The following is a 24,920-nucleotide window of genomic DNA, read 5'->3' as shown; positions in this document are numbered from 1 at the left end:
TTTACTCATAAACGAAAATTCACTGACACTCCTAAACCACCTTTATTGAAAAAATAATTAAATATAAAATAGAAGCACCCAAAGAAATTAAAAATGCTAATGGTTTATACAACACAGTAAACACTATTGCCAAACACTACAAGTATTATTCCATTATTTTAATTGGAAATTATATTGATGAACAATATTAAATTTTTAAACAATTTTACTACAAAATAAAATAGTATTAAACATTATACCGATGCCGATTAATGTATGAGCGAAAACTTAATCCTGCGCTATTAACATTGAAAGGAATTGCATGAAAAGGGTCTGTATCTAAGTAACAGGAGGAAAAAACTTCCTCAAAAATTTTATCACGATTTGCTTGGGAAAAGTGTGGAAACAAAGAAGAGAAGGAACGAAGTGCTGAATTTTTTACACAAGTTTTATGATGCGCTTTAATACCAGAGAGCAGGGCAGACAGTTTATTTTCCGTAAACATGCATTCTCCACTAAGTGCTGCGGCACGGATTTCTGTGCACATGACATGCCTAGGATTCTCATAAAGGTCTAAACCAGCTCGACAGTGATCAAATGCGTGAATAAGTTCGTGGGCTAAAATTTGCTCGACCTTTGCAACTCTTTTCGCTTCATTGGGAATGGTTTCGAACCGATTTTTGCACAACACAATCTGGTTATTTGAGGGGTCAAACCCACCCCACATGTTCATATTACAATCTTCAACAACTATATGCGTTTCAGGGTTAACCTCACACCCAGAATCTTTCAATGCGGCAAGTATTAAACTGATAAAAGGATTCCTATTGCTTGCTACGGCATCTCTAACCGCTTGTTTAATTTTACAATTATCTAAATTATAAGCTAACATAATCAATTCAAAACCTAAAAGGTAAATGCATAACACATCGAACATGTATATATAAACTTGTAATTGCTGGCAAATTGTTTATGAAAGATACGCTCATCATGGCAGCTTATGGTGTTTAACTATATCAACTTTAGTTATTTTCTGTAGTAATTTAGTTGTTATTTTTGCGTGTAGAAAAGGCTTAACGTATCATACGATCGTTATCAATGTTAATTGTTAACGTAACTCAATAAATGCGATAACTTCATGGCCTACTATTAACTGGCTCATTGTGTAGAATGTAGATTAAATGTATTGCTATTCTACATTTAACTTAGAATGTGAAACGAGCCCAGCAACTTTACTTTGTAAACTCAAAACAAATTTTCGCGCCAGTTCTAATCACAACATTTCCCTCATGCTGGTATAGAAATCTTACGCTAAAACCTAAACTTTAGCCAAACCAAAGTATATAGATATTTTAAGAAGATACGTGCAGTATCCAGCACTGGTGCTTTTTTAGAGTTGAGTAGCGTTTAAAAAGGCTGTAAAATATAAGAATTTCTCGCGCAAAATTATGTTTAGAAACCGTACTTATCTAAGCGGTTGCTTCGCTCTAACTTTTAACGCGGCAAATTCAAACGAGCGCACGCATCAGCCAGCCTACATTTCGACTTAAACGTCGATCCAGATACTAAACATTCCGTAATTAACTAATTCAACGACAACGTTGCGAAATAAGGTTTCATATTAAAGCTTGGTTGCGCGAAAATAGAAAAACCAAACGCAATATAACGTCGTAGTAGACGCAGCAACAGAAAAAGGCTTTGACATTTTAATTGCTTCCGTTTGGCTTCCAGTTTCTTGCGTTGCTAACGGCTAAGCACGCTCTAAGCTATTGTGTGTTGTTTGGTTTCGTTCGTTGTTTAATTAGCTTTCCTTGATCTTACGTTATTACACCAATGGTTCCAGAACCTTCTGTCTTTCTACTTTGACCATTTTTCTTAATTATACACTCATGGCAAAACGTCTTAGCAAGATTGTGGTGAAGCGTGTCTGCTCAGCGAATTACCGACGAAGTAAAACGCAAATACCCAATTACTTGCCAAGAAAATAAGCAATCCGACGGTTAAAGTCTTGCTTTTAACTATTAACTAATTTGTATAAACTTTTAAAGAAGATTAGGAAAGTCTTTCATTTAACTTTTATTTTGAAGTATCGGCGTAGAACATAAACAACTTTCTGAAAACACTGGAAATAATCAAAAATGGAAGGTAAACAAAAACGCGGTAGGAAAAGAGGCACGGGAAAGGGAATAACAGATTCTTAACGGAGGTTAAAATAATATGGCGGATACAAAAAAGCGCGAAGAAATCTTCAAGATCGACGGATAATGATCGACCATAAATAAATAGGAAGTGTGGGAAAATCTTCGGTTGTCCGCCATTACTTTTGCTCAACTTAACAAGCACCATGTATTGTACACCTAACCGAAGAGACATTAAGTCACTGATGTAAATGAATAAGTTTACGACGTTAGACGTTTCAATGACTGAGAAAGAGAACAAAAAAAATCGTTTTCCTCAGTTGTGCTCGCTGCGATATACTACGTACTGGGTTTGCAAGGATAATAATAATGATGGTGAAAATGTTCGTGCCTATGCGTTTGCACGTTCGGTGTTTCGCCCGCTGGTCGCTCGTGTGACGTCACATTCGTTGATGACGTCACTTTAGGAGTGTTGGGGATAGATGACCCGGGCGGAAGGGTGCTGGCTCGTAGGTACCCATGGTGGGGCCTGGCGCCTACCGACGGACTCTTCTTCTTTTTCCGTAACTTTCGCTTTTTCGGATCGACTTTATCGCTGGTTCGGTTCCAGTGCTTTTCCGCTGTGTTTTCATCGGAAACGTCGCTGTTGTCCAAAGCATTTTGTACCGTGGGATTGGGGGCATGATAGTGTCGGTGTACCATGCGCTGGTCGTCAAGCTTTGGGGATTTTAAGTAGTTCAAAGCAAGCGCGTGTTCTACGTGGCCTTCTACCCTTTTCTCTGTACGGTCAGCTGGTTTCAATATTGCAGCGACGGCCTGTCTGCTCAGAGGCTCAAACATTCGAGACATGGGTTCGGTTACTGATTTGCAACTCAACACGTGACCATCGTCGTCACCACTGTACTCCGAGTCGGAGTCATCATTCGTGTATTGCATTGGTTCACATGAATTCTTCCTTTCGGATTTTCGCGGAGTCTCATGTCCGCTTACGTCATGCACCTGTGCGTCACTACAGCTGACGTCATCATCTCCGCCAGCACGTCGAGCGATCTTCGCTTGCTCCTCGCTGTTCCTTTGGAGTTCACGCAAGCGTACGAACATCGCGTCTTGAAAGCTTTGGTCGAACGGTGACTGGTATTTTCCGCTCTGAGATCTGACGTTGTGACAGCCACGACCGTGCCGCCGTTGTCGGCTGCAGCAAGCGCCGGGTTCATGTGGTTTTGACGATCGAGACTTTTTCGACCGTCTGTGTAGCGGTAGGGATAGATCCTCTGTGTCGTCTTTAACCTGAACGTCATTTCCCCCTGGAATTTGTCGGTAATGACTCGATCGGTCGCCACTCTCCGTGCGGCCGTCCTGTCCTATTACCTCCCGTCGCGCGGTGTCGCTGTTAAGACTTCTGCAAAGAAAACACGTCGGTTAAGGATTAAAACATAAAAACAGACAGCTTCGTAAGGTCAATAAACAACAAACTAAGAGCTGTTTTAGGGGAAGGCGAACAGTTCCACTGAGAAAACATTAACGTTGTCGACGAAGTTATCTTTCGTTTAATCTCCACGTATTTTTCAAAGGCGAGATGGCACAAGAAGATTACACTGCGCACCTCTCTTACCGAGTTGAAACGCAGTCTGCATTAGCCAGTATTTGCCATCGCAATTCGCTTACACTGAATTTAGAAGATTAGACCATAATTATATAGCAGCCCGCAGCGTAGGACGCAATCTATTGCTCCGGTGAAAGGCGGCGCAGGACAAACTTAATGACAAAGAAAATACAACTGCGACTGACAAAAATTGCGGTGGCTGTTAAAGTGCCTACAATTGCTGGTTCGATGCTTCCGCCTTTGCTAGCTTAGTTCCGAATAAAAATATAGATAAAGCAGAGATACGCATATGTACACCACAAATCCATTATGTAGTTCCGTTTTATGGGACCAGTGATGCACAGTCGAAACAAAGAACTCTGTAAGCCCAGTTGTGTAACACTGGTTTGTTAACCTCACGAGCAATTGCCAGGACTTGAAAAATCAGGTGGCAGTGCTTGAGAGAAATGAGATTTTCTGCTTGTTTAGCGAACTAAATTCGTCGGCGGACCGATCGCCGTGAACACTGCTTGCTAATGGGAAGTCGTTCGCACGTCAAAAGAGGTCACGACCCCAGGTCACGTGACGAAAGATTACGCTAATCTTTTAACCGGGATGTCGGCACCCTGTCATTATACGAGCAACGTATATTTGTTTGAACTTCACTGCGTATGTTATTAAACTCGGCGGAATCCCTTTGAGCGGCTAAGCGAGCCAACATAAAAGGTTTGCTTCAACCAAATTGCAGTTTGCAAATCGTTCGCTATTGATGCTAAGTCTGAGTAATATGTCGGTTTCGGGAAAGGCGAATTTTTAACCAGAGAGCATTCAGGTAGCGAGCGTGATGGCAAAGTGCCAGTCGGCCGCTATTTTGGTTTTGAAGTTTACAGGCACCCAAGCCGTTGTAATTGCGCGCCTCGGTTTTTCTGATGTTTATCGGTTTGTGGGGGGCGCATGGGTAACCGGGTGTCGGGGGCCGCGGAGCACAGCGGGTGCAGGGAGACGACGGAAACCGGTTGCTGCCTCCTGTGTCGGGCGGCCTAACTGCTGCTTGAGCGGTTTGGGGGAGCTTTCTTTGCGCTCAATATTCATTGAAGCGAGCTAATGCTTTCGGTGCATTACCTGAAACTCGTGCCCTTGACTTCTTCGCTCTTTGATCGCGGAGTGTGACGTAATGAATCCGTGACGTCACAGCCGTCACGGAGGCGATTTTTCATCCTTGGTTCCGGAGTGACGGACACTCGAACCCGCATCCTCTGACCTTGGCACTTCTTCACCGAAGTGTCGACCACGTCACGTATTGACGTCATCAAACGACGAATTTCCTGCGAAGCAGATATTGTTAATACAGTAGAAACAACAAACTGTAAAAGTAAAATACCCTTCTCCTTATAGTCGAATACGATGTCGATAAGATAGTTGTTTTGTTTATTTTGTAGACAGTGGATTACGAAATAAATAGCTACGAGTTCCAGGTCTGTTAGTTACTGAAGCCGAGTGAGTTACCTACGAGCCTGATACCGCCTGCTTCCGCGAAGCGTCTCACTGCCAACAAAAAGCTGACGTAACAAGATTGACGTCACATACATGGGTTCAATTAGGCATGGCGAAAGCGCTGTTTTGGAAATCCGCCGATTTCGCCCTGGCGGAAAGAGAGAGCGCTGCCCGATACTGCTGGATGCCTGACCACTGGTTAAGCTCAAGCTTAATTCAGTAATAGGATTAATGGCGGTGGGAACTATTTCGCGAATTTCGCCTGAGATCAAACCGTACGTTTAAAGACAAACTAGAATGTATGTGAATAAACATTTCAAGAGAGTACGTGTCATTTAACATTATTTCCAAAGTATTTAAGCTACTAGAATGCCATCACGTTCGGTTTTGTAACCACAGAAATAAATTCCACGAAAGACATTCAAAAAATACTGCGGTTTTACACCAACTCGAAGAACGGGAGCTATTAAACCAATTACGTGGGTCGTGTAGAGGCGAAACTAATAGCTGGGTCTAGATTAAAGCAAGATCGACGAAATTCCGCCCCGATTTCAGCCTATTACTGTTCATTAAACGGAATTTAGGAGTTACGGGTGCTCTGTTGCGAGCTGGGTCGGTTTAAGCCTTCTCCTGTTGCGTCATAAAGCGTGCTTGTTGCTGCGTTGTTGTGTCACAAAATCCGTTAAGGAAACCGTGCAGGTAGTTCCGTAGGTCGAGCGGTGATAAATATCACACAATACCGTATGTTTCGTCACGAAAGACTACCAGTAGACAGAGGGCAGAAGCTTCGTTGTGATAATGAAGTCTAAGTCGGCCCCTAAATACCTAACCACCATATTGAGTCTGCTGTACACCTAATCCCCGCATGTTAGCGCTCTGTGTACCGTTCGTTTGGGGCTCAGGCACGTATTCGACCTTTCGCCAGCCAACTTTCAAGTGGTTTAACAGCCCGTCACGCCCCACTGGTCGCTGATTACACCATTATAATAAGCTGAAAACCGACAGTCGATCCTCCTTTTAAAATGCCGCCGCTTCTCGCTTTGTTAGCGCTGAGCGGACGATGACAACACAAAAGCTCGAGTGGGGCACAGGGAATTGAAGATACACATAAGACTAAAAGTATTAATTTTTAGGAAACTAATTAAAATTTGACCGGTTTTGTGAGCACGAATGGGGGCTGTAAAAGAGTGCTGCCGGAAAAACGTTTTGGACGTAAAACCACAGCAATTGATGGCACCATTCGTTTAAAAATGGAAACACTGCACACTGGAGCTGTTATAACTGCCACCGTATGAAGTCTAGGTATTAAAAAAGTTTCATTATGTTTGCACACTGCGTATTGATCGCAAGTAAAGCGCGGCGAAGTATTAATGAAGTCAGAAAGGTCATTGTCCTGGGCGGAAGCGATTCGGAGGTAAGTAATAATATCCGAGCTTTGATCCAGCCGACGCTATTCTGTGACATTCTAGTCACGTGCGCGGCGGTCTGTTTTGGACCAGAAAGTCGAGTCGCATGGCGCAAAATATGGAAATGACTAAAAGGGTTTAAGGGGTTGCGGGACTAATCCGTGGCGGCGGAAAACTGATAATTCTGTAAGCGAATAGCTCGCTGCCAAAAGCGTACAATGGGTTAACAGCGGGCGTGTGTGAAATACGAAAGCGTCATCAAAGCCTGGACCACCTAGCTTCTCCGGACTGGCTAATCCCGGTTATCTAGCAACGGATGAATGTAGTCGCTTATCTCAATCGCGAAACAACAAAAGAGGATCCACAGGCTTACAGTCGGCTCCAGAAAACTCAACAAAAAACGTCATTTGTTCGGCAACCGTCTGTTAGTCGCTGCTACAACTTAGAAAGCCATGTACTCAATTGAAAAGATAGCTTTTGGGTAATGAGTAGTGGCATGAATATTCCAAGACCACGCGAGCAGCGAAGTGGCGATATTTTAAGTCAAACCGACGTCGCACGCGTATACAAATTATAACGAACGCAAAGGTGTGTATTTGTATAGTCATTTTTCGGGCAAAACAGCTCGGCGGTCCCTGCAATTACATGGGCAAACAAGGCGGCGGTCGGGTTTTTAATTATCGCGCGGGCAGCTCGAATAGATGCGATGCAGAGATAAAAACGCAGCGTAACTGATACTACGGATTAAACGCAGCGTAAGCATGATGCTGGTTAGGTTTAAAAACATAAAGCGGTGGATTTCGGCGGTTATTGAAACCTACAGCTTCGGCGAAACAGCCAGTGCTCCGCATTGCCACCCATGCGGGCAGGCAGCTACAAACCAAACTAAAAAACCGCTGATATAAAGACAGACTAAACAAGGACCGGCTTACGTCTGATCTGTCAGAATATTTTAGCTAAACACAGCTAAGCCAATTACCCTGAACCGATTGAATATTTCGGTTTTGAAACCAGAGGTTCCTTGCTTTGGGTTACAGCGCTGACATTTAACGTTCAATTGCAATATAACAAAGGTCAGAACCGAGTATGGAAACTAAAGATTCCAACGTACCTCGTTTTGATTAAGATTTTCAGCTTCAAATAAAGTCACAGTGATGTCGGTATTCTACAACAAAAATCAAACGTTAAAAACCTGCTTTTTGATTACTTTTTTATGGATATGAATATTTACCTCCGTTTCCGTTGGGTCTGATTGTGACGTTACTCGGGTGACGTCACATGCCGTTTCTCCTTTCGAGTCTTCGGATTCGGTGGGCAGGTTTACTGTAAAGAAAATTAGATCGAATTATTGCGGGAAGTGATTTTTGTTTAATATTTCGCCCACTCCAAAAGCGATGACGGGCAACTAAGCCAATCCCCTTGTGACGTAACAATAAGGTTTGGTTCTTGAGAAAATTTAAATATTCCCATCGATCATTACGTCATAGTGTAGGCGTTGTTATAAACCAACTAATCCTGTAAGGCGCATGCGCGGAACGGCGGAAGAATGGGGAAAGACAGACATGCCCACTGCCTTTAGTAGTCTAGGAAATAACCTCGTCTTTGCTGGTATTAAAATTCCTGACAATCAAGTAATGATAAACTGCGTGGTGCTGTTGCGTTTAAGGGCGGCCTAAACATAGGGTTGTTTCCACGGAGATAGTATGTTGAAATTCCATAGCTCATTGTCCAGCGCGGTGTTTTTAAGTATTTCGAACTTGGGCGGGAATTGCAATTGTGGCGAAACAATGCTGGCGCGATGATTACGATGACGAACGAGCACCTCTTTATTCGCACCTGCCCCGCGAAAGTGGAGCAGGCAGCGTCGAGCGCTGATTTTCAAGTGTTGCCAGGTTATAACAGGCCCTTAAATCGATGCTCGACGGTCAAAGGGCGCTTCGAGACGCTTATATTGGAAAATGGACATCATTTTATACGATATGACGCACAAAACAATGGACATCACTGACTGAATTCGCCGGCTCGGTGTCCGGTAACTAAAGAGATGAGGAAATTGAAGCTACCTCGGATCGAAATTACGAAACAAAATAGAATAATCGCCGAAATTGCGATGAAACTGCCCCGCTCTGTGGGAATTATATTATATAAGCCAATGAAGCGAAAGCTATAACGTTAAAGTTATATACACGTTCGTAAAGCGGCAATGTATCGTGTTGCTTTGATTTCGATATGAAAAGGTTTGATGTTTCGTCATAAAAAAATTGAATGCAAAGTTTTTCTGTTATGAAATTTATATCCGCGCACAGTAAAGTAAAATGGAGGCTCGGGCAGCGCTTGAAGAGATCAGTGGCTTGCGTGAACATTGCTGTTTGAGTAGATTGCTCCCTCACGGCCACATGAAAGAGCGAGCTTGTGAGTACGTGCGCCATCGACTCGACACTTATCGGCGCGGAAAACTTCATAAGACTGTGGCGGTTGTATTTGTTGGCCCATCGACCGGAACCGGGGTACGGTAGAGAACTAGCGGTCGGGCATAACCAAGAAGACGAGCGGGTTGCGCAATTTGTCTTAACTTATGTCAGAAATGATAACTTGGCTTACAAAGCTGATGATAAAGCGGCCACCGTTATGGCCGACGACTCTGAAGAGGGAAGTTCAAATTTATAAACAATACGAAAGTGGGACTGAGTCATAACCGTATGAGCAGTCATACTTCATGCTCACAACTACCGCTGTAACGTTTTATAAGCTCATGGAAAATCGCAAATTACATCCAATTACGAAGCTGACTAACAACCGGTAACAAGCCATTAGCTTTTCGGAGTTCTGAACCAATAATTCCAGCAGTATCGGTTCAAACTCGCACAAGGGGCCTTGCAGGCGCGCTATAATTCGTTTGTGTTTTCAATTTTGAAACGTTGGTGGCCTATACTAGCGCGTTTCAGGGAACACCGACGACATAGAGAGGTCGCAACACAGTGTAGAAGCAATCCATCTTATCGGCCAGACCTCGCCACCCAAGCTGTCAGGCTTGTTACCATTTTAACTGGACAAAACATGGTCGGGCGCCGTAGCGCAACAAAAGCAGGGTGCGAGTTTCGTTGGAACTTAACGTCACCGCATTTCCGGGATCACGCTAAGGAATCAAAACAGCGTTGGTGGCGTCACAATTACGTTGGATACGTCATAATCACTTCGCTACGCTTACCTGTCGCGAAACGTGAACTCGCCCTGAACAGTTTCCTGCGTAAAAACGTGATGGGCTGTTTCGGGACGCGGTATTTTAAAATATATACGCTCCAGTTCCCCTGGCAACGCGCGACAGCGACCAAAACACTCCGGGAGAAAATGCCGTCGTGGCAATGACTCCTAACACAGGGCATGCACATCAAGGTGAAGCGAGACAGCCTTGTACTGATGGACGTGTTTACAATACGAACGAAGTCTCGCACCAGATGCGGATCAATCGAGCACGACAGTTTTAGAAACTGTGGAGATCGCCGTGAAATTTCTACACCGAAAAACCACACGTCCAAATTCGTGCTAAGCCGCGTTTACGATTTTCGGTTTTCGTCTGTCCTCTGTTCTGTGCGGCGAGCGGAAGGTTCAGCTGCGCGGAGTTGTAAAGATGTCAGCAACGACTCGGTAGGAATCCAAGCTTTCCGGTGCCATGACAACTAAGCGAAGATACCACGGATATCTGTCAACGGTCCTGGTAGCAAGCGCGTGGAAAACAGCCGATTACGCCTGTTTTTCCAGTCTTCGCTTGCCCACGATTACGTGCTAAAGTAATGAAATCGCCAGCTGTTCTCACAAATAGTTTATACTTAAGTTTTACGACAAAAAATGAGTATTTTGCAACCTGTTTCCGCATTTAAAAGGCAATAAAATTTTAAAGCAAAATGTCAAAAAAACAGGCGTGGTACTGATGCTACAGAATAGGTTACAACTTTACACAAAGATAACATATTTTATTTACCTTTCAAACCATCTTTATGTGAAAGGATGCATTCAGAAGAATCTTGTCTTGGATTCTAAAAATAAAAAGAATAAATGTTATACAGTGATGCAAAAACATTCATAAAAATAACATTAACTATTTCAAAAAGGAGGCGTGTTTTGGAGCTGACACGAAGTCTCAAATTAAGTAGCTTGCTAGTTAGACCAAGAACAAACAAATAAGCTGTTAGTCCGAAAGTCAATATATACAGCGTAAATAGCGAAGGTTTGTCACAACGTAGTGAAATCAACACTAAACTGCGGTTGCCGCTTTCGAAAGTAAATAAACGGCTATTACCGAAGTCACAAAGAGATTGTGCCGCCATAAATGGCGGTTTATGACAAAACAATATTGACCTTGCGGGCTGATTATGACGTAATAGATTAAAGCTATTATTTGACGGCTGCGACGATCAACCGAAACACAACAAGAAAAAATGCAGGTGGTTCTCTTTTGTAGAAATACTACAGCCACAAATTCAAAAGCGGGGCTTTGATCTTCACAAAAATCTATAAAGACCAAACTTGAAGCAATTGGAAGAGCTAGTCGAGTGTCCTACAAGATGGTCGCTCAACATTGCTTTTATGTGGCGAGTGCCGCAACGAGTGCATAGTTGACATAAAGCGATGAATCAATTCGGCAACTGAAGTGTCAGATGCCAGCTTTCAACGCGCTACGTAATTGAATGTACGCAAAGGAACATTCAGTCTCGATCTGACCAACGGAATCTTATAAGTAAGTTGTGAGATCTCGGTTACCAGTCCCACTGCGCCGTCCTGTACCCCCTTCGATCCCGATAAATTAGAGAAAGCGCTTGTACCAAACTGAAACATCAACCGGGCTTAAACTTGCGTCGAACCTTCGTTCAAAGTCGACGCGATACGTTCGAACTGGGCGCGACCCCTCTTTATTAATTCGGAGGGGTACAGATCAGAGCTGTGGTTCGATTTAAAAATAAAACGAATAAGATGGAGCAATCGCAGGGGACTGGAGTCGTGACATTCCAGAGCCTCATACGTATTTCGTGATTCGGATCAGTCGTTACAGTGTACCGAGCAACCGACAGGGGGAAAACGTTTAATGTGACGAGTGTTCAAAGTTTGCACGCAGACGAGGGATGGGCTATACGTCGAAACGTGTAATGAATGTACTTGCATGCATTCTGCCCTGTGTTAAACACAGATAAGATCCAGGCTACAAGTGACGGGGTAATCCAGGTCACAAAAGATACCGGGAATGCTGTGAGCCTATTCTGGAAGATGGACAAAAATAGATGTCGCTTGTATCAATCGATCAAGCGGAAATGTAACAATACATTGCCCAGTATGGGGTATAGGGCACGCTGGTAGTCACCACTGTTAACTCAATACAAAGGGGAAATTGAAGGATTTAGCGGCCGTTTATCAAAGGCCTGGGCATATAGCGGCCGTATTTGAACCCAGAATGTCTAAAACTGTTTGCTTGTTGGTGTGTGTGTGTGTACGTGTGGTGTTTTGCGGCAGCAGCTTTCGTATATCAATTTGTGGTAGTATGGGGAAATTGGTAACTGGGCAACCAAATTGCGAGTCCATAATTTCGCGGCCGCACAATTTACACATCGTGGGTATAGACACGCTGGTGGCAGTAAAAGACGACCGCAATCTTGTGTGTGATCATGGCTGACTCCACAGTTACGTACGGCGGTAATAAAGTTTAATGGGGCGATTTTAGGCCGTTTGTGTGTGGTAAATGACGCTAATGGGTAAGCAATAGGATTCTACTTGTGTCGTGAGTGTGTAGTGGCGTAAGGAACAAGTTGCTTTTGAATAATTCTAATTTCACGCCTAAACCTGCGAAACATTTACAGATAACGTTTCGAAAATAAACAAGGTAACCGCGAGCGGGTATATACGGCGCTCAGTGATCGAGGCGTACACGACATGGAAGAGCAATTTTGAGTGGCGACCCTTGGCTGAGATTATTTAGCGCGTTGAGTTATCTCAACTGGCGCAGTGAATCATTGGGTAATTGCTTCGACGAATTACGGGATCAGAAACACTTGGATCTCAAATGCGGCGTCAAAACGCTAACTTCAAAGGCGTTTTGATGCGGATAATGACATAACAAGCCTTTGCGTTGCTTGCGGGCAAGTCTAGCGCAGCCGATACTTCCCTGAGAGTGAACGGAGCGACACTCGTTTGCCACTAATTACAGGCATAAACACGAGGCTACTGCTCGCTGTCGGCAAGCTGCGGTTTCATTTCTCAAGGCCGATTTGTGTAATGGATTGAAATAACAGCGCTGTGTCCCAATTAACCCGCGCGGTCGTTCCGTCTGTTGATCTTGCCGGCCTAACTAGGCCCGGGATTGTTTTCTGGCCGATATTACATCGGCGGCGCGCTGTCGTCTTCGGATAGACAAACAATATACCGACCAGATTTGAGCGGCTCGGCGTAATGGACCGGATGTTCGTATCGCTGGCCATTAAAGTCTATATGGGAGCGCTGGATAAATCTCATCGAGCAGAAGCAGACGACCACTTAGCCCGGCGAACCCTTTACGCTTTCAGCTGCATTGTGTTGCTGGAAACCCACTCCGAGACCAGGAAGCGTTGTCTACTATAATACCTGGCGGTACTAAGGCACTCATCAGGTTTCAACGCGTTGTATCGACTTAATCCATGAAGCGGTAACACCAGCAAAGATCAGGAGACGCCGCGCTGTTGTCAGTCATAACACATTACCAAGCATCGTCATGTTTCAATTGATTTTATAAGGCATCGAATTGTTTGACGCGCGATCGTCGGTTCGTGTGAAGAGCGAATGAATATTGGCGACCGGTTCGAATACAGGGGCTCTGTCGACGCGATAGACAATGGATCAAAGCGCGGGGTGTGAGATCAGGTAACGCCGGTGCTTCGTGTTCCACTGTTGTGTAGAAACAACCCATCAATAGATAAGGAAAGTTGGTAGGATCAGTTTGATTCTTAATTGAGCGGCAATGAGAAGCTCTAAAGCCCGGACTGCCTTGATTAATGTAAACAACGGAAATTATAGCAAAGACCCCACGCCGCTCTCGAAACACTGAAGCTACTGTTTCCCATTTGCTGTTTTGGCTTATTAATTTTCTACATACATGGAACGTGTTCCATAAATGGGGCTGTAGGCTCCCTCCAAACCTGCGCGCGGTACCGGAAGGACCGTAATAGTAAACTTGAAACTAAAAACAGCGTCACCGCGGTTACGACTGTTGGATCACAGAGCCAATTGTGAGGTGACAATAGGCGGTTTGCAAGTGGAGCCGCGGCGCTTAGACCACCCATCACAGTGTCTTAGTTCAACCGTTGTAAAAACCAAAATGACCCGCAGTTCAAGCCTCGGAGTTTCGCCTCTGTACAAACAAGTGTGAAAGTTCCCAAACGACCATTTCGATTGCGAAAATGAAAGTACTGCTGTATGGAGGGATGACTGTCCAGTATTATACTTAGTTGTTTATCTGTTCTCGATTAGCGGCTTGTATTTGGCCAGCGGACGCCTTCTCTATATTTGAATTCGAGGGTCCTCGGTGCGAAACGTTTATGGAACTGGAAATAATATTCCGGTCCGTCCTTTCGAGGGTCACTCGCGCCACCAGCGAAACGGAATGGAATTCCACCGTGACGTCACAAAGCGAGAGGCCCGACGTCACAAAAGCGAGGCGAAAGTTAGAAGATCGCGTGCAAAACCTCTGGATGGGGCCCAGCAAGTCAACGCTGGGCTTATATTACGCCACTATAGAAGCGGGCAACCGAACAGCGAAAATAATTGCACGTTAAATCGAATCGCAGTGTTGCCGGTTGTTTGTAAGGTATGGACGCAATTTGTATGTTGCCCGAATACGGCAACACTTTCGGGAAGTATACCCGAAAAAATAGCGAAGGTTTTTCACAACGTAGTCATACAGCAATAGACAATACAGCAATACTATTGCCATATTCTAACACAAGGTGTGTGCTTCCGCATTTATTTTAACATTATTGCGGAATTTACTTTTTTTTATTTTTAAAACTTCCCGGTCAACACTGAAAAATTATTTTCGCTTGATGTAGTGAACCGAATTTTCCGTTCTGTTGCCCAAGCGAGGCTGACTGTTTATCCTGCGGCCCGCGTCCCCTCGAAGTTGAACAGTGACTAATTCCGCACATTATTACGCAATATTTCACAGAAATCACCCAGCCGGTGACGCCGTAATAGGGAGTAAGGAATGTAAATCCGACGTTTTATGCTCGTAATGCTGTCGGTCCCCTTTGATAAATGACTGGCAAGAAAATCGCTGTAGAATCTAACCCGAAAACCCAAAGTTAACTGTTGTTATATAGTTCTGTTGCCTAATGGTTGGGAAATGAGTTATAACTGCTATATAAAAAGTTGGTTAAAAGTTCGAAGGGCCAATTGAGTTTCGATAAAGACCTTTGATTAGATTTATTATCGAGACTGAATTACTAAGTTCAAAAATTTCCAATCAACGCTAATTTTACACGAATACGAAGTTTCAGGCTTCAGAATCTGGCGTTATACACGACCACTCTGCCGCCGAACATAGCGATTATAAATTAGCAGATTTTACGCTCCTTAGGTGCTCTGAAAGCACGCCACATCAAAGGCAAGGCGGTGCTTATGTACTTGATCGCGCACGCACTGATCACAGACCGAGTCAGTTCGACATGTCCGGCACTCTTCCAATTGTTTCTGGTCAACGACCGTAACTTGCCTTTAATACGAGACCACGAGCAAGATGAAAAGGCGACAATTGCTAAGCCAGATGCCCTCTTCTAGCTTTTGTCTATGTTATGGCAGCTTGCTCGTTGGCTCGAAGACACTTGCGCGATCGCGGATGCGTGTCCGATTTAGCGAAGACAATGACTCTGGTTATTGTTATTGCTAGCGCGGCTTCTCCACGTTCAAAGATGGCCATTGTTGACACAACAATGGCTCGCGCAACGTCAATGAATCGCGTACCGGCAAAAAGACTTCAAAGAATTCAATTAAGTGTCCGGGTTGCACAGTAAAAACCAGACCCCGTTTCACTCAATAAGCACATTTCAAAGTCACCACTCCAACAAAGCAGATCCGCACACAGGTGTCGCTGGTAATAAAAATTGAATTCCGCAACTTCCCGGTAGCACCATCGCACTTCAATAAGAAGGAGGCGGCTAATAAATAAAAACACACCCCAGCAGCAGACTCCCGCATCGCAGCATCCTTCTCATTAAACTCACTCGCGCAATTTGTGTTGTATTTTTAGCATGATTTTAATGAATCAAGCAGGTCCAAACGTGTGAAAATATATTCGTGTACAAAGCTCGCGCAGGCGCGCTGGCACTGCGCATCCCTGTAAACTGCCCCCCAGAGTGGCCTTCTATCAACGTAGGGCAAAAGCGCAGGATATCAAAGCCCTCGACGGCGGTAAGCATCCAAAGCGGCTGGGCGAGGTGCGGACAGACGGTTAGCGGGCCGTTCAACAAAGGAACACTCGGCTGGTTAACTGTCCTAGATGGCCCTCAGCGACACTACGCAAACAGAGTTCTACAAAGCGAGCTCGGGGTGCTATCTCTACTCGTGCCCAACACTCGGTTTTTCACGCATGCGCGGGAAAAGGACAAGATTTCTAAAACCTGCGGATCTATCAGCAATAGTGCGGCCCTTCGTCATTGCCGTGTAAACATAGCGGTTGTTGAGTTTCACTAATTAACTGTAGGTTTTAAACTGCTTATAAGCGAGTTATTGTAAAAACTTACCGGGGTTGAGGTAATTTTGGGGGTTGATGACGTCATCGACCGGTTCTGTTCCTCGTGGGGGTCCAACTTTTTTCTGCAGGGGCACGCATCGTTGCACCCAGTTTTGTTCTCCAAAACGCTTGCAGGGCCAACTCTTGCGGCAGGACTTGGACTCCCTGGATATTATGTAAATGGTATTTAAACTCAACGTTGCAAGGGAGAACTTCTGTGGGACCACGGTGCGACTCACGGGACATTTGGCACGTTTGTACAAGAGACCGCGCGGTTGCGGTTGGAACTTAATACATACGGCGAGTCTCCGATCGTGGATAATACAATAGCGATAATGTGAGGAAGACAAAGGCTTGAAAAGGCAAGAAGCCAATAGGAAAACGTGAAGACAGAGGCGAATTAAGGAATCGCCTTATATTAACTTTTGTGAATTGGTTTAAAGAAGTGTTTGGTTGCGTAAAGGGGGAAAGCGCCATTCCTAAATCAAAACGCTTTGCGGTTTGTTTCATAGAGCGACACTTCCGAAGAGTTTATTGTTCGGTGTAGTTTCTAATCGTGGCTTGTTTAAATTTTTCGGCGCTCTCGCTAAGACTGTGCAAACAGTGCGCGCGTTTGTAATGCCACAGTGGTATTTGCGTGAATAAGCTGCCGTGCCGCGGTCGAATCAACTTCATATGCACATGGAGGGCCATAGCTGAGGTCTGGGGTCACTATGAGATAAAGAGCGGCTTGCGTGTTACCGAAAATGTCATGCGCATATTTCGCGCATGCGCAGAATAAACATAAACAAGTTAAACACGTATGCTACTCTGTTTTTGAACAACAAGTGTGCCGTGAGCTTTTTATTGAAAGCTCAAAGCAGCAATTATAACGTCTTCTTCCGCCGCAAACTTTAACATACAAGGTATACCGGTATTCACATTTACAAAGCGAACGATCGAAAACCAAGCAGTCCGAAACCAACCCATGATTAAGGTTAATTTGCAGCGGGTGAATATTAGAAGCTTAAAAACAATTACCTTCAGGATTTAAACGGTTCTTGCTCGACCTTGAAGACATTCCTGCAGAGATAAAACAAATTTAAATAAAAAGCAACGACTGAAACTGTTTTGATGAAACTGTGTCATCGGTTAGTCATTAAAAGGGAAATCCGGCATCACCAAATTACACGGCGCAATAATATCTTTGCTACGGTTCGAATTATTGTCTTAGCCTTTTGTGAGCTGTACCAAAGTGACAAAGGGCTCCGTCATCTAATTGCGGATGACAAGACCTAATCGTAGTCGATCGGTTAGTTCAGAGGGGATCTGTTTATTTTCACGTAAGGTTTCGCTTTATTTTTTACCTCTTTTTGCCGCGGATTACGGTGAGTACTCACCAGTGTTCCCGGGGGATATTTTTTTGCTGCTACATTAAAAGTACAGAGATAAAGCAATGATATATACTGTTTCTATGAACCATCATTGTTGGGAGTTTTAAAATGGAAACACTGCTTTTCATGGTCCGGGCGCGCGAGTGAGCTATTCTCACTGGTTTGGTTACGAGGAGCCTGGGGCATTGGCCATTGATGTGGCATTATTCCGTCACAATGCTGAGATAACTACAAAGCAACGGTTAAACACACACCCCTTCGAGCCGTTTGTGTGAACTTCGGCTTAGAAGTCGAGTGGTAGCGCACGGGTACGTGTGTACGCCACTTCGCCTGACGTTCCGCGTTTGCACGTCTCCATACAGCAACCGTTATTACGCGGATAATGCAGAATTGTAATCCGCGGTGGCTGCACGTTATTATGATTGACATGTTCCTATATAGGTTACGAGGCCAACGCTAGGTTAATGTAGAACTTGGGGTTTTTCCGATATAAACGTACCTCATCTAAAACAAATTAGAACTTGAAACTCGAAACCAAAAGAATGCCCGAAAACAAAATTCGTTCGTAAACTGACAATTACCAAGATGACTGCTCGTTATATGATAGCTATTTTATTTATCCATAATTCAATTTAATTGCTGACACGTCATGTACAAGTAGTACAGATACGTCGTGTCTCTATACAATGTAAACTAATTACAGTTAAAAGGGATATAGTATATTATCGTATTGTATTTATACTTACGTCTTCTTAATCGGGGTTTGCTGTGCTTTAATCCCATATTTTATCCTTAGAGCTTCGTTTTGCGCTCTCTTGTTAATCAGTATTATAAATCCATCCGCTAACGGAGGCAGCACCAACCTTCATTAGAAAAATCAAAGTCTACACTATGGAAAAAGACATGTTAATTTAAATTTGTTAAACGCAAAGTTGTTTCAACTAACTGACTCCGTACATCATTGTAATAAGCCGCTTTAACTAACTGCCCGCGTAAATTACGAAATGGATGAGCTGCATATTCTGCGTGTATATGATAAGAAAGAAGGGCGTAAACTGATAACAGCATTCCAGAATGCATTGTGACCCCAGACATTCGGTACACTAAACGTTCGTTGATTATAACGTTCTGTATTCGTTTCTTCATAGCATTTTAAACATTTTACCTGGAGACCTAAATGTATCTAATGTGATACTTGATTCAATAAATACTCACTAAAACTTGTGTTTATGTCTGAATCTTTCATCGATCAGACTGCTGCCTACAACTTTGATGCTGAATCGAAATAACCTTGAAAAAACATTTCCTTTTTCACAAGGCATGCTAATGAATGCTATTGTAACAGATTAGAACGCAACGAAGAATTTGTTTTCCCATGGAGATTTCAAGGCCAAGGGCTGCCCTTGACATCAAAGAAAGCGTCTTGATAATTACTAGCGCAGAGCTGTCTGTCGAAACGGTACTATGTGCCTGTAGTGCTCATGAAAGCAAACCATGCACGCATGTTCTCTTGCCAACTGCCGTAACTCAACTGGCTGACCGAGCAGATCTTCTCAGAGAAAATTAATCCAACTCCGAGGGGACCCAACGCGAGATTAAGGTCACGCTTCGCTGACTATCGAGGACGGTAAGCCGGTATTATGACGTAATGTTAGCATGACGTAAAGATAATGACGTCGGAATAACGTCATTTCATTGTTACACCATTCCTTCATGATTCTTATAAATTTTCTTTATGAACTAAACACATATTTTTAAAGGTTTCTGAAAAGTATGTTAAAACTGCCTAGAAAGCTTCACATCTGGCCAGCTGACATCGAAAACTGATTTCCCTAATTCGGAAATCAATAAAAAGACAGTGGGAAAACTGAGGATGCTCAGTGCCCGCCTTTTGTGCGGATTAACCCCTCAGCTGGAAACAAACGGGAAAATAATTCTTCCGATGCAGCTTCTGACAGGATGTTCTTAAGAGATATTAAAAAGTTCCGATTAGGAAACTATCTGTATAGATCTGATATATCTGTCAATTCGGAAACTCTGTTCTTCTATAGCTGCTTAACATAATACAGACCGTTCCTATTTTTGAACCTTATGGGTCCTAAAAGTCGTAATACGCTTCCCAAGCAGGTGCCTGTGGTTTTATTTGAGCTCGATACAGAGTCCTGATTTACAACCGGCACATGGTTAAACACGACGAGCCTGTTGAAGCTTCGGACCGGCAGATTATCCTGACCTCTCTGTCGTTTGCTCAGTAGTAAGCACGGCTATACTGTGCTTGTACATCGACGTTTACGGTTGATAAATGACCGCGCGGCAGCAGTTTAAGCGCTGTCGATTACGGCTTAAATCACATTTATTCCTTTGCATCGTACGCCTAATCCAGGCGGGCTTACCGTACTACGACTTTTATTTATTTTTATATCTGTATGCAACACAGCCAAAGAAGATAATCTCAGGATTTCGCGAGTTTCGGCCAAAACAAACTTCCGATCTTTTCCTAACATTTTCTACGTATTTTCTGCTTGCTGTTCGTTAAGTTGCGGGGCCATTTCGTCCGCTATACCTGCCTCTTGACTCTGTTGTTTTCAACTAGGTTTTGTTTCAACATCTGCGGCCGCCTGGGTCTCTTTTCGCCGCAAGTTTCATTGTGCGGACTCTAAGCCTGCCTGCCTCGGGCCCCTCTCGCTTCGTTAAAATCACACGCCCTCCGAGTCGCTTTCTTCTCTTCGTTTTTCGAGCGAGCGCCGCTTCTCTCTTTCGTTTCCTCGCTCTCCTAGCAGCGGAATGCGAGATCAATGAAGCCGAAGACCCCTTTGATGTTTCGCTGGGTCCAGCGCACGCTCTAGCACACACACGGCCGCCTCGCGTAGCGCACTCACGCAGCGCGGGCGATTAAAGGGAAATAGCTGACAAAGAAAAACGCGCGCCACATCTAAGTTGAACTTCCGTGGTAAACAAGTTATTCCGCACCGCTTCGACCCGAACTACTCTGTCTTAATTTTGTACAACCAACAACTTGAATAAACTTTCACAATCTGCCATCCCGTCGACCGAAAACTTGATTTTAAGAGGCGGGAACTTTATTACGGGAATCCCGATAAGAAAACATGGACCGCTTGTCGCAATTAGACCACTGTGTCCTTTGAAGGTGAAGAGGTTTCATATTCATCATTATTTATCAAGGATTTCCCGCTTTAGTCGAGTGGATATCTTGTCTGATTTAATGAAGCTCGGAAAACCTAAAACCAACACCGGAAAACACCCGATTGATAAAATTGGATGGAGCTTGCCTCAGTGTTTAGCTGTTTTTCAACAAGTATTCCACGAATGTACCATCTTATACTTAACCGGTGCCATAAACAAGCTAGTTACTGTCGGTACGATATCACTCGATTTCCCGGCCTGTACTCTGCTTTGTTAATCGTTTATCGGGCAATAACCATTAACAAAAGCCGCTGTGTACATTTGAAGCGTTGTCACATTGTGACGTAACCAACGTCGAAACTGTAACAGAAGGCGGCGGCTTTGAAGTGTCGGCATCACACCCCTAAAAAGGATTTGTATAGCATTATTACAGATCAAAGCTAACCCGGCGATTTTGCTTGGCCGGCCTTTATTACAGATGTAAACAGAGTAAGACGCTTGGGATCCAGTCTCCCTGGTTTTCACCATCAAACCTGGGCGACAGATACCCGCTTTGATGTTCCTCGCCTGTGATAAAAGTGCGAGTTTAGCGGTCGAATTTGAGATTATTAAATTCAATTCGCGGCTTTCCATTGACGATTTTACGACCGTTACAGTACTGGCCATAAAACCCAGGAGAATTTATACACGGCATCGATAACAGGTTTGCGCTGTTTTATTGCGCACTAGTCGTGATGAATGACTGGAATTGTGGCCAAGATCACAACTCTCGTTTCGTAATCGCTCTAACCCATGACGTAATCGTACTGACGTCACACAGAGATAAAAACACGAAAGAATCCAAATTGATAAAAACTAAACCCATGTATTACAGCACGACGCAGATACTCACATTCCCAACACATAATACACGTCTGTATATTCCATTCATTTCACACGGTTTCAATTTTTGTTGGCTGAGAAATAGCGTTTTTATTGCACTAAGCAACGGCGCCAACTAACGGCAAGGTTTTTCACACATATAAACTATAATCCATATTTGGCGCTGTACAGATAATAAGAATATATGCAACTGTATACAACAATAAATACAATGTATAAGCACATTACTTCGAAATATATAATACAAAAATATTAAAGTTGTTAATATACATATAGCAGGTTGGGGTAAGACATGTTTTATTCTCAATTATCGTCGCATTTGGTAGAAACAGAGAACATTTACAGAATTTCATAACCGTTTACTCACGACTGTAAAATAGTGTCGTTAATTATTAAACACCCGATTAGGAAATAAAGGAGTATTATGTGCTACGGGCCACATCTTACCCCAACAGTACTATGTGAGTTTTTTGTTTCACAGCCTTTTTAATATGTAGGCCAAGGTGATATAGTAGGGTGGGGGAAGATGAGACACCTTTTTTTTCTATTTTCTCGTCCCTTTTAGTAGTAAAAAAGAGCATTCGAAGAATTAAAAAAACGCATCCTCACGACTCACATAGATCGTTGTTAATTGTTTAAAACACGATTAGGTTATTGTAATATTATGTGCTAAAGGTGTCCCATCTCCCCCCATCCTACCATATATAAAATGCGAATCATTTTTGTAGCTTTTATATAGTGGGGTGGGGGGAGATGGGACACCTTTAGCACAAAATATATGAATATCCTGGTCGTGTTTTAAACAATTAACAACGGTCTGTGAAAGTCGCGAGGACAAGGTTTTATAATTCCTTGAATGTTCTTTGTTTACTACCAAAATGTACGAGAAAATAGAATAAAAAGGTGTCCCATCTTCCCCCATCCTACTATATTTCTTTCTTTTTCACACAAGTACGTGTCTGGTTTGCCGTTTTCTCATTATAACTGCTACGGATACGAGCAGGGCAGCGAGAAGAAAACAACCCAAGATGATACCAGTTAATGTAGCTTCGCACTGAGACCTCGAGTAAGAACAAAAACCAAAATGAACATTTTTGGTAGACCCCCTCGCATTAGGTGCCTTGGTATTTGGTACAACGTTTGGGGTAACCGTTGTAGAAGAATTCTGACCAGTAGGTGTACTTAGTGGCGTACTAGTTTGATCTATTAAAATAAGAGTGTTAATTCGCACCAATGTTAGTGTGTTTCGAGTTACTCCAATAAAAAGCATTTTTATATGATACCTAACCGACGTTGGCCCAACTAAGCTATATAGGGGGCCATAAACATATACGATATAAAGAATGCGTTGAAAATGTATTTAGTGCTTTTTTTGTCTAAATTTTCGCTTTAAATTTCTGCTTTTAAGCGACTCATTACAATGTGACCAAAACGTGACCAACGACGTACCCGAAATTTTGTTAGTAGTTTCCAATGCAGTTATGTCATTTGCAGTTGTTTCCAAAGGAGTTGTCTTCGCGACTGCTGTTACTGTGGAAGCTTCGCTAACTATTGTAGTTGGGATTTTGACTGTAGTGGTTGTTGTAGTTGGTACAGTGGTAGTTGTTGTAGTGGGTACTGGTGTGGTAGTAGGCGGATCTTTTATGCAAGATTGCTTTGTAACTGGGTCGTTCCAACTGTACCCGACGTAACAAACGCAATTGTCGACGACACAATTAGAGTCAGGTGGGCACTCATGACACGAACCTGAGTAAGAAGTGAAAATGACGTGATCGAAGTATAAAGTTTACTAATTTCATACGATAAGGAAGTGCTAACTGACTCAGTCTTTTTAGCTATTAAAACGTGGATTTTATAAGCAAGACCAAAGGACAAAGACTTAATCTAGTTTTATGCCATAGGACAAAGATCTAGTCGTATTTTTAAATACCAACACACTCTGCGACTAAACAGTCACTGTTAGAATACAATACATAGTAAAACGGCAGCTTGTAATATCCATAGTAGGACGGGGGAAAATGGGAAACCTTGTATTTTATTTTTCTTGTCCTATTTGTAGTAAACAAAGATCATAAAACCGTATCCTCACGACTCCCATAGACCGTTGTTTACTGATTAAAACACGATCAGAATATTTGGTTCTTAATCTGTTCTTAATCTTTCTCACACTTCCTACATCTAAATTGTTTAAGTACAATATTTAATTGCGCCAAACAGGTAAAAATTGTTATATGCATTAGGTTTAATTACCTTCAACCCCAATTAAAGAACTGAGACACAAGACGAAACTGAAAGCTGGCAGGAACAGAACGTTCATGATTTTTGGATTTAAAATAGCCTACCTTATACAGCAATATTCCTGCAGTCAAAAAACTAAAATGTAAATGGAACAAAATATCAAGAAAACAACAAATTTTGAAACAATAATAATGTATGATTCAACTCCCCATAAACAAGTAAATAAAATAGGCCGAACACCTATATTGCAATGTTTCTTACTAAACAACTGATTCACATACATACTAACGTATCGTAAAACCGAAATGACGCAGCCGATAGATCTGTCGAAACCAATATATGTTTTGTGCGAAGCATAAGAATTGTATATCCCCTTTTTTTCTGCTCTTTTACTGCTTGTGCTTCAATTGAAATGATATTTACACTGAAATGAAACTGTAACATTTACTCAAAACCCAGAGGAACTATAAGCGACAATTCGGAAAACCCTTACCAATTTTAAAGACGAATAAAACCACAAGTTGAATTGGAATCCGCTAAAAGAGGGACAAATTTTCACTTATAAAAAGGAAAAAGGGTAACGTGTCGCTAATAAACTTAACTAGATAACCTCAGAACACGCAGAATGCCCTCGTTTAACCTCCTAGCTATTGTTATTACTCTGACGTATTGCCACTCAGTCTTATCCAGTAGCGTGTATTGACTGCAGACACTTTACTTACAGATAAAACACAGATTAGCTTATATTTAAAACACATAAATACTGGAATTCGTATAGTAGGGTGAGGCAAGTTGGGACACCTTTATTAAATAATTTAAATACTCTGCGGATTGTGTTTTAAACAATTAACAATTGTCTATGGGAGTCGTGGGAATACGGTTTTATAGTTTTTAAAATGTTCTTTGTTTACCACCAAATAGGACAAGTAAGTAGAATTA

At 42.9% G+C, this 24,920-nt stretch overlaps 3 protein-coding genes across 3 annotated transcripts; all 3 read right to left on the bottom strand.

Moving 5' to 3' along the window:
• Positions 1-40: 40 nt before the first annotated feature.
• Positions 41-916, bottom strand: LOC149738790 (mitochondrial inner membrane protease ATP23 homolog). The gene has a single exon (XM_089874101.1). The coding sequence runs from the start codon at positions 914-916 to the stop codon at positions 227-229; it is 690 nt and encodes a 229-aa protein (XP_089730227.1). The 3' UTR covers positions 41-226.
• Positions 917-2,040: 1,124 nt separating this feature from the next.
• On the bottom strand, positions 2,041-18,674 carry LOC149738789 (uncharacterized). Its single transcript, XM_089874063.1, has 8 exons — positions 18,464-18,674; positions 17,365-17,406; positions 16,355-16,509; positions 10,579-10,633; positions 7,831-7,922; positions 7,711-7,764; positions 4,822-5,024; positions 2,041-3,516 (listed from the first exon to the last, which is right to left on the bottom strand). Exons 1-8 carry the CDS (start codon positions 18,498-18,500, stop codon positions 2,457-2,459), a joined length of 1,698 nt encoding a protein of 565 aa, XP_089730189.1. The 5' UTR covers positions 18,501-18,674; the 3' UTR covers positions 2,041-2,456.
• LOC149738788 (uncharacterized) lies at positions 18,607-24,138 on the bottom strand. Its single transcript, XM_089874102.1, has 3 exons — positions 23,994-24,138; positions 23,193-23,489; positions 18,607-22,946 (listed from the first exon to the last, which is right to left on the bottom strand). Exons 1-3 carry the CDS (start codon positions 24,058-24,060, stop codon positions 22,687-22,689), a joined length of 624 nt encoding a protein of 207 aa, XP_089730228.1. The 5' UTR covers positions 24,061-24,138; the 3' UTR covers positions 18,607-22,686.
• Positions 24,139-24,920: the final 782 nt, after the last annotated feature.

The sequence above is a fragment of the Ciona robusta genome, chromosome 3 (genome assembly GCF_009617815.1).
Source record: "Ciona robusta chromosome 3, ASM961781v2".
Lineage (NCBI taxonomy): Eukaryota > Metazoa > Chordata > Ascidiacea > Phlebobranchia > Cionidae > Ciona > Ciona robusta.
The sequence above is the reverse complement of the archived record's forward strand: the minus strand, read 5'-3'. Positions and strand labels throughout refer to the sequence as shown.

Bases quoted from the DNA above. Each gene is read 5' to 3' on its own strand.
- LOC149738789 (XM_089874063.1), bottom strand. From the start codon at position 18,500: ATGGGATTAAAGCACAGCAAACCCCGATTAAGAAGAC. The intron at 17,407-18,463 runs GTAAGTATAAAT...TTATCTCTGCAG, and splicing joins CAAACCCCGATTAAGAAGAC to GAATGTCTTCAAGGTCGAGC. The intron at 10,634-16,354 runs GTAAGTTTTTAC...TTTTATTTTTAG, and splicing joins CCAAAATTACCTCAACCCCG to AATCCAAGACAAGATTCTTC.
- LOC149738790 (XM_089874101.1), bottom strand. From the start codon at position 916: ATGTTCGATGTGTTATGCATTTACCTTTTAGGTTTTGAATTGATTATG.
- LOC149738788 (XM_089874102.1), bottom strand. From the start codon at position 24,060: ATGAACGTTCTGTTCCTGCCAGCTTTCAGTTTCGTCTTGTGTCTCAGT. The intron at 23,490-23,993 runs GTAATTAAACCT...CTTCTTACTCAG, and splicing joins TTCTTTAATTGGGGTTGAAG to GTTCGTGTCATGAGTGCCCA. The intron at 22,947-23,192 runs GTACGTCGTTGG...TTATTTTAATAG, and splicing joins AACTACTAACAAAATTTCGG to ATCAAACTAGTACGCCACTA.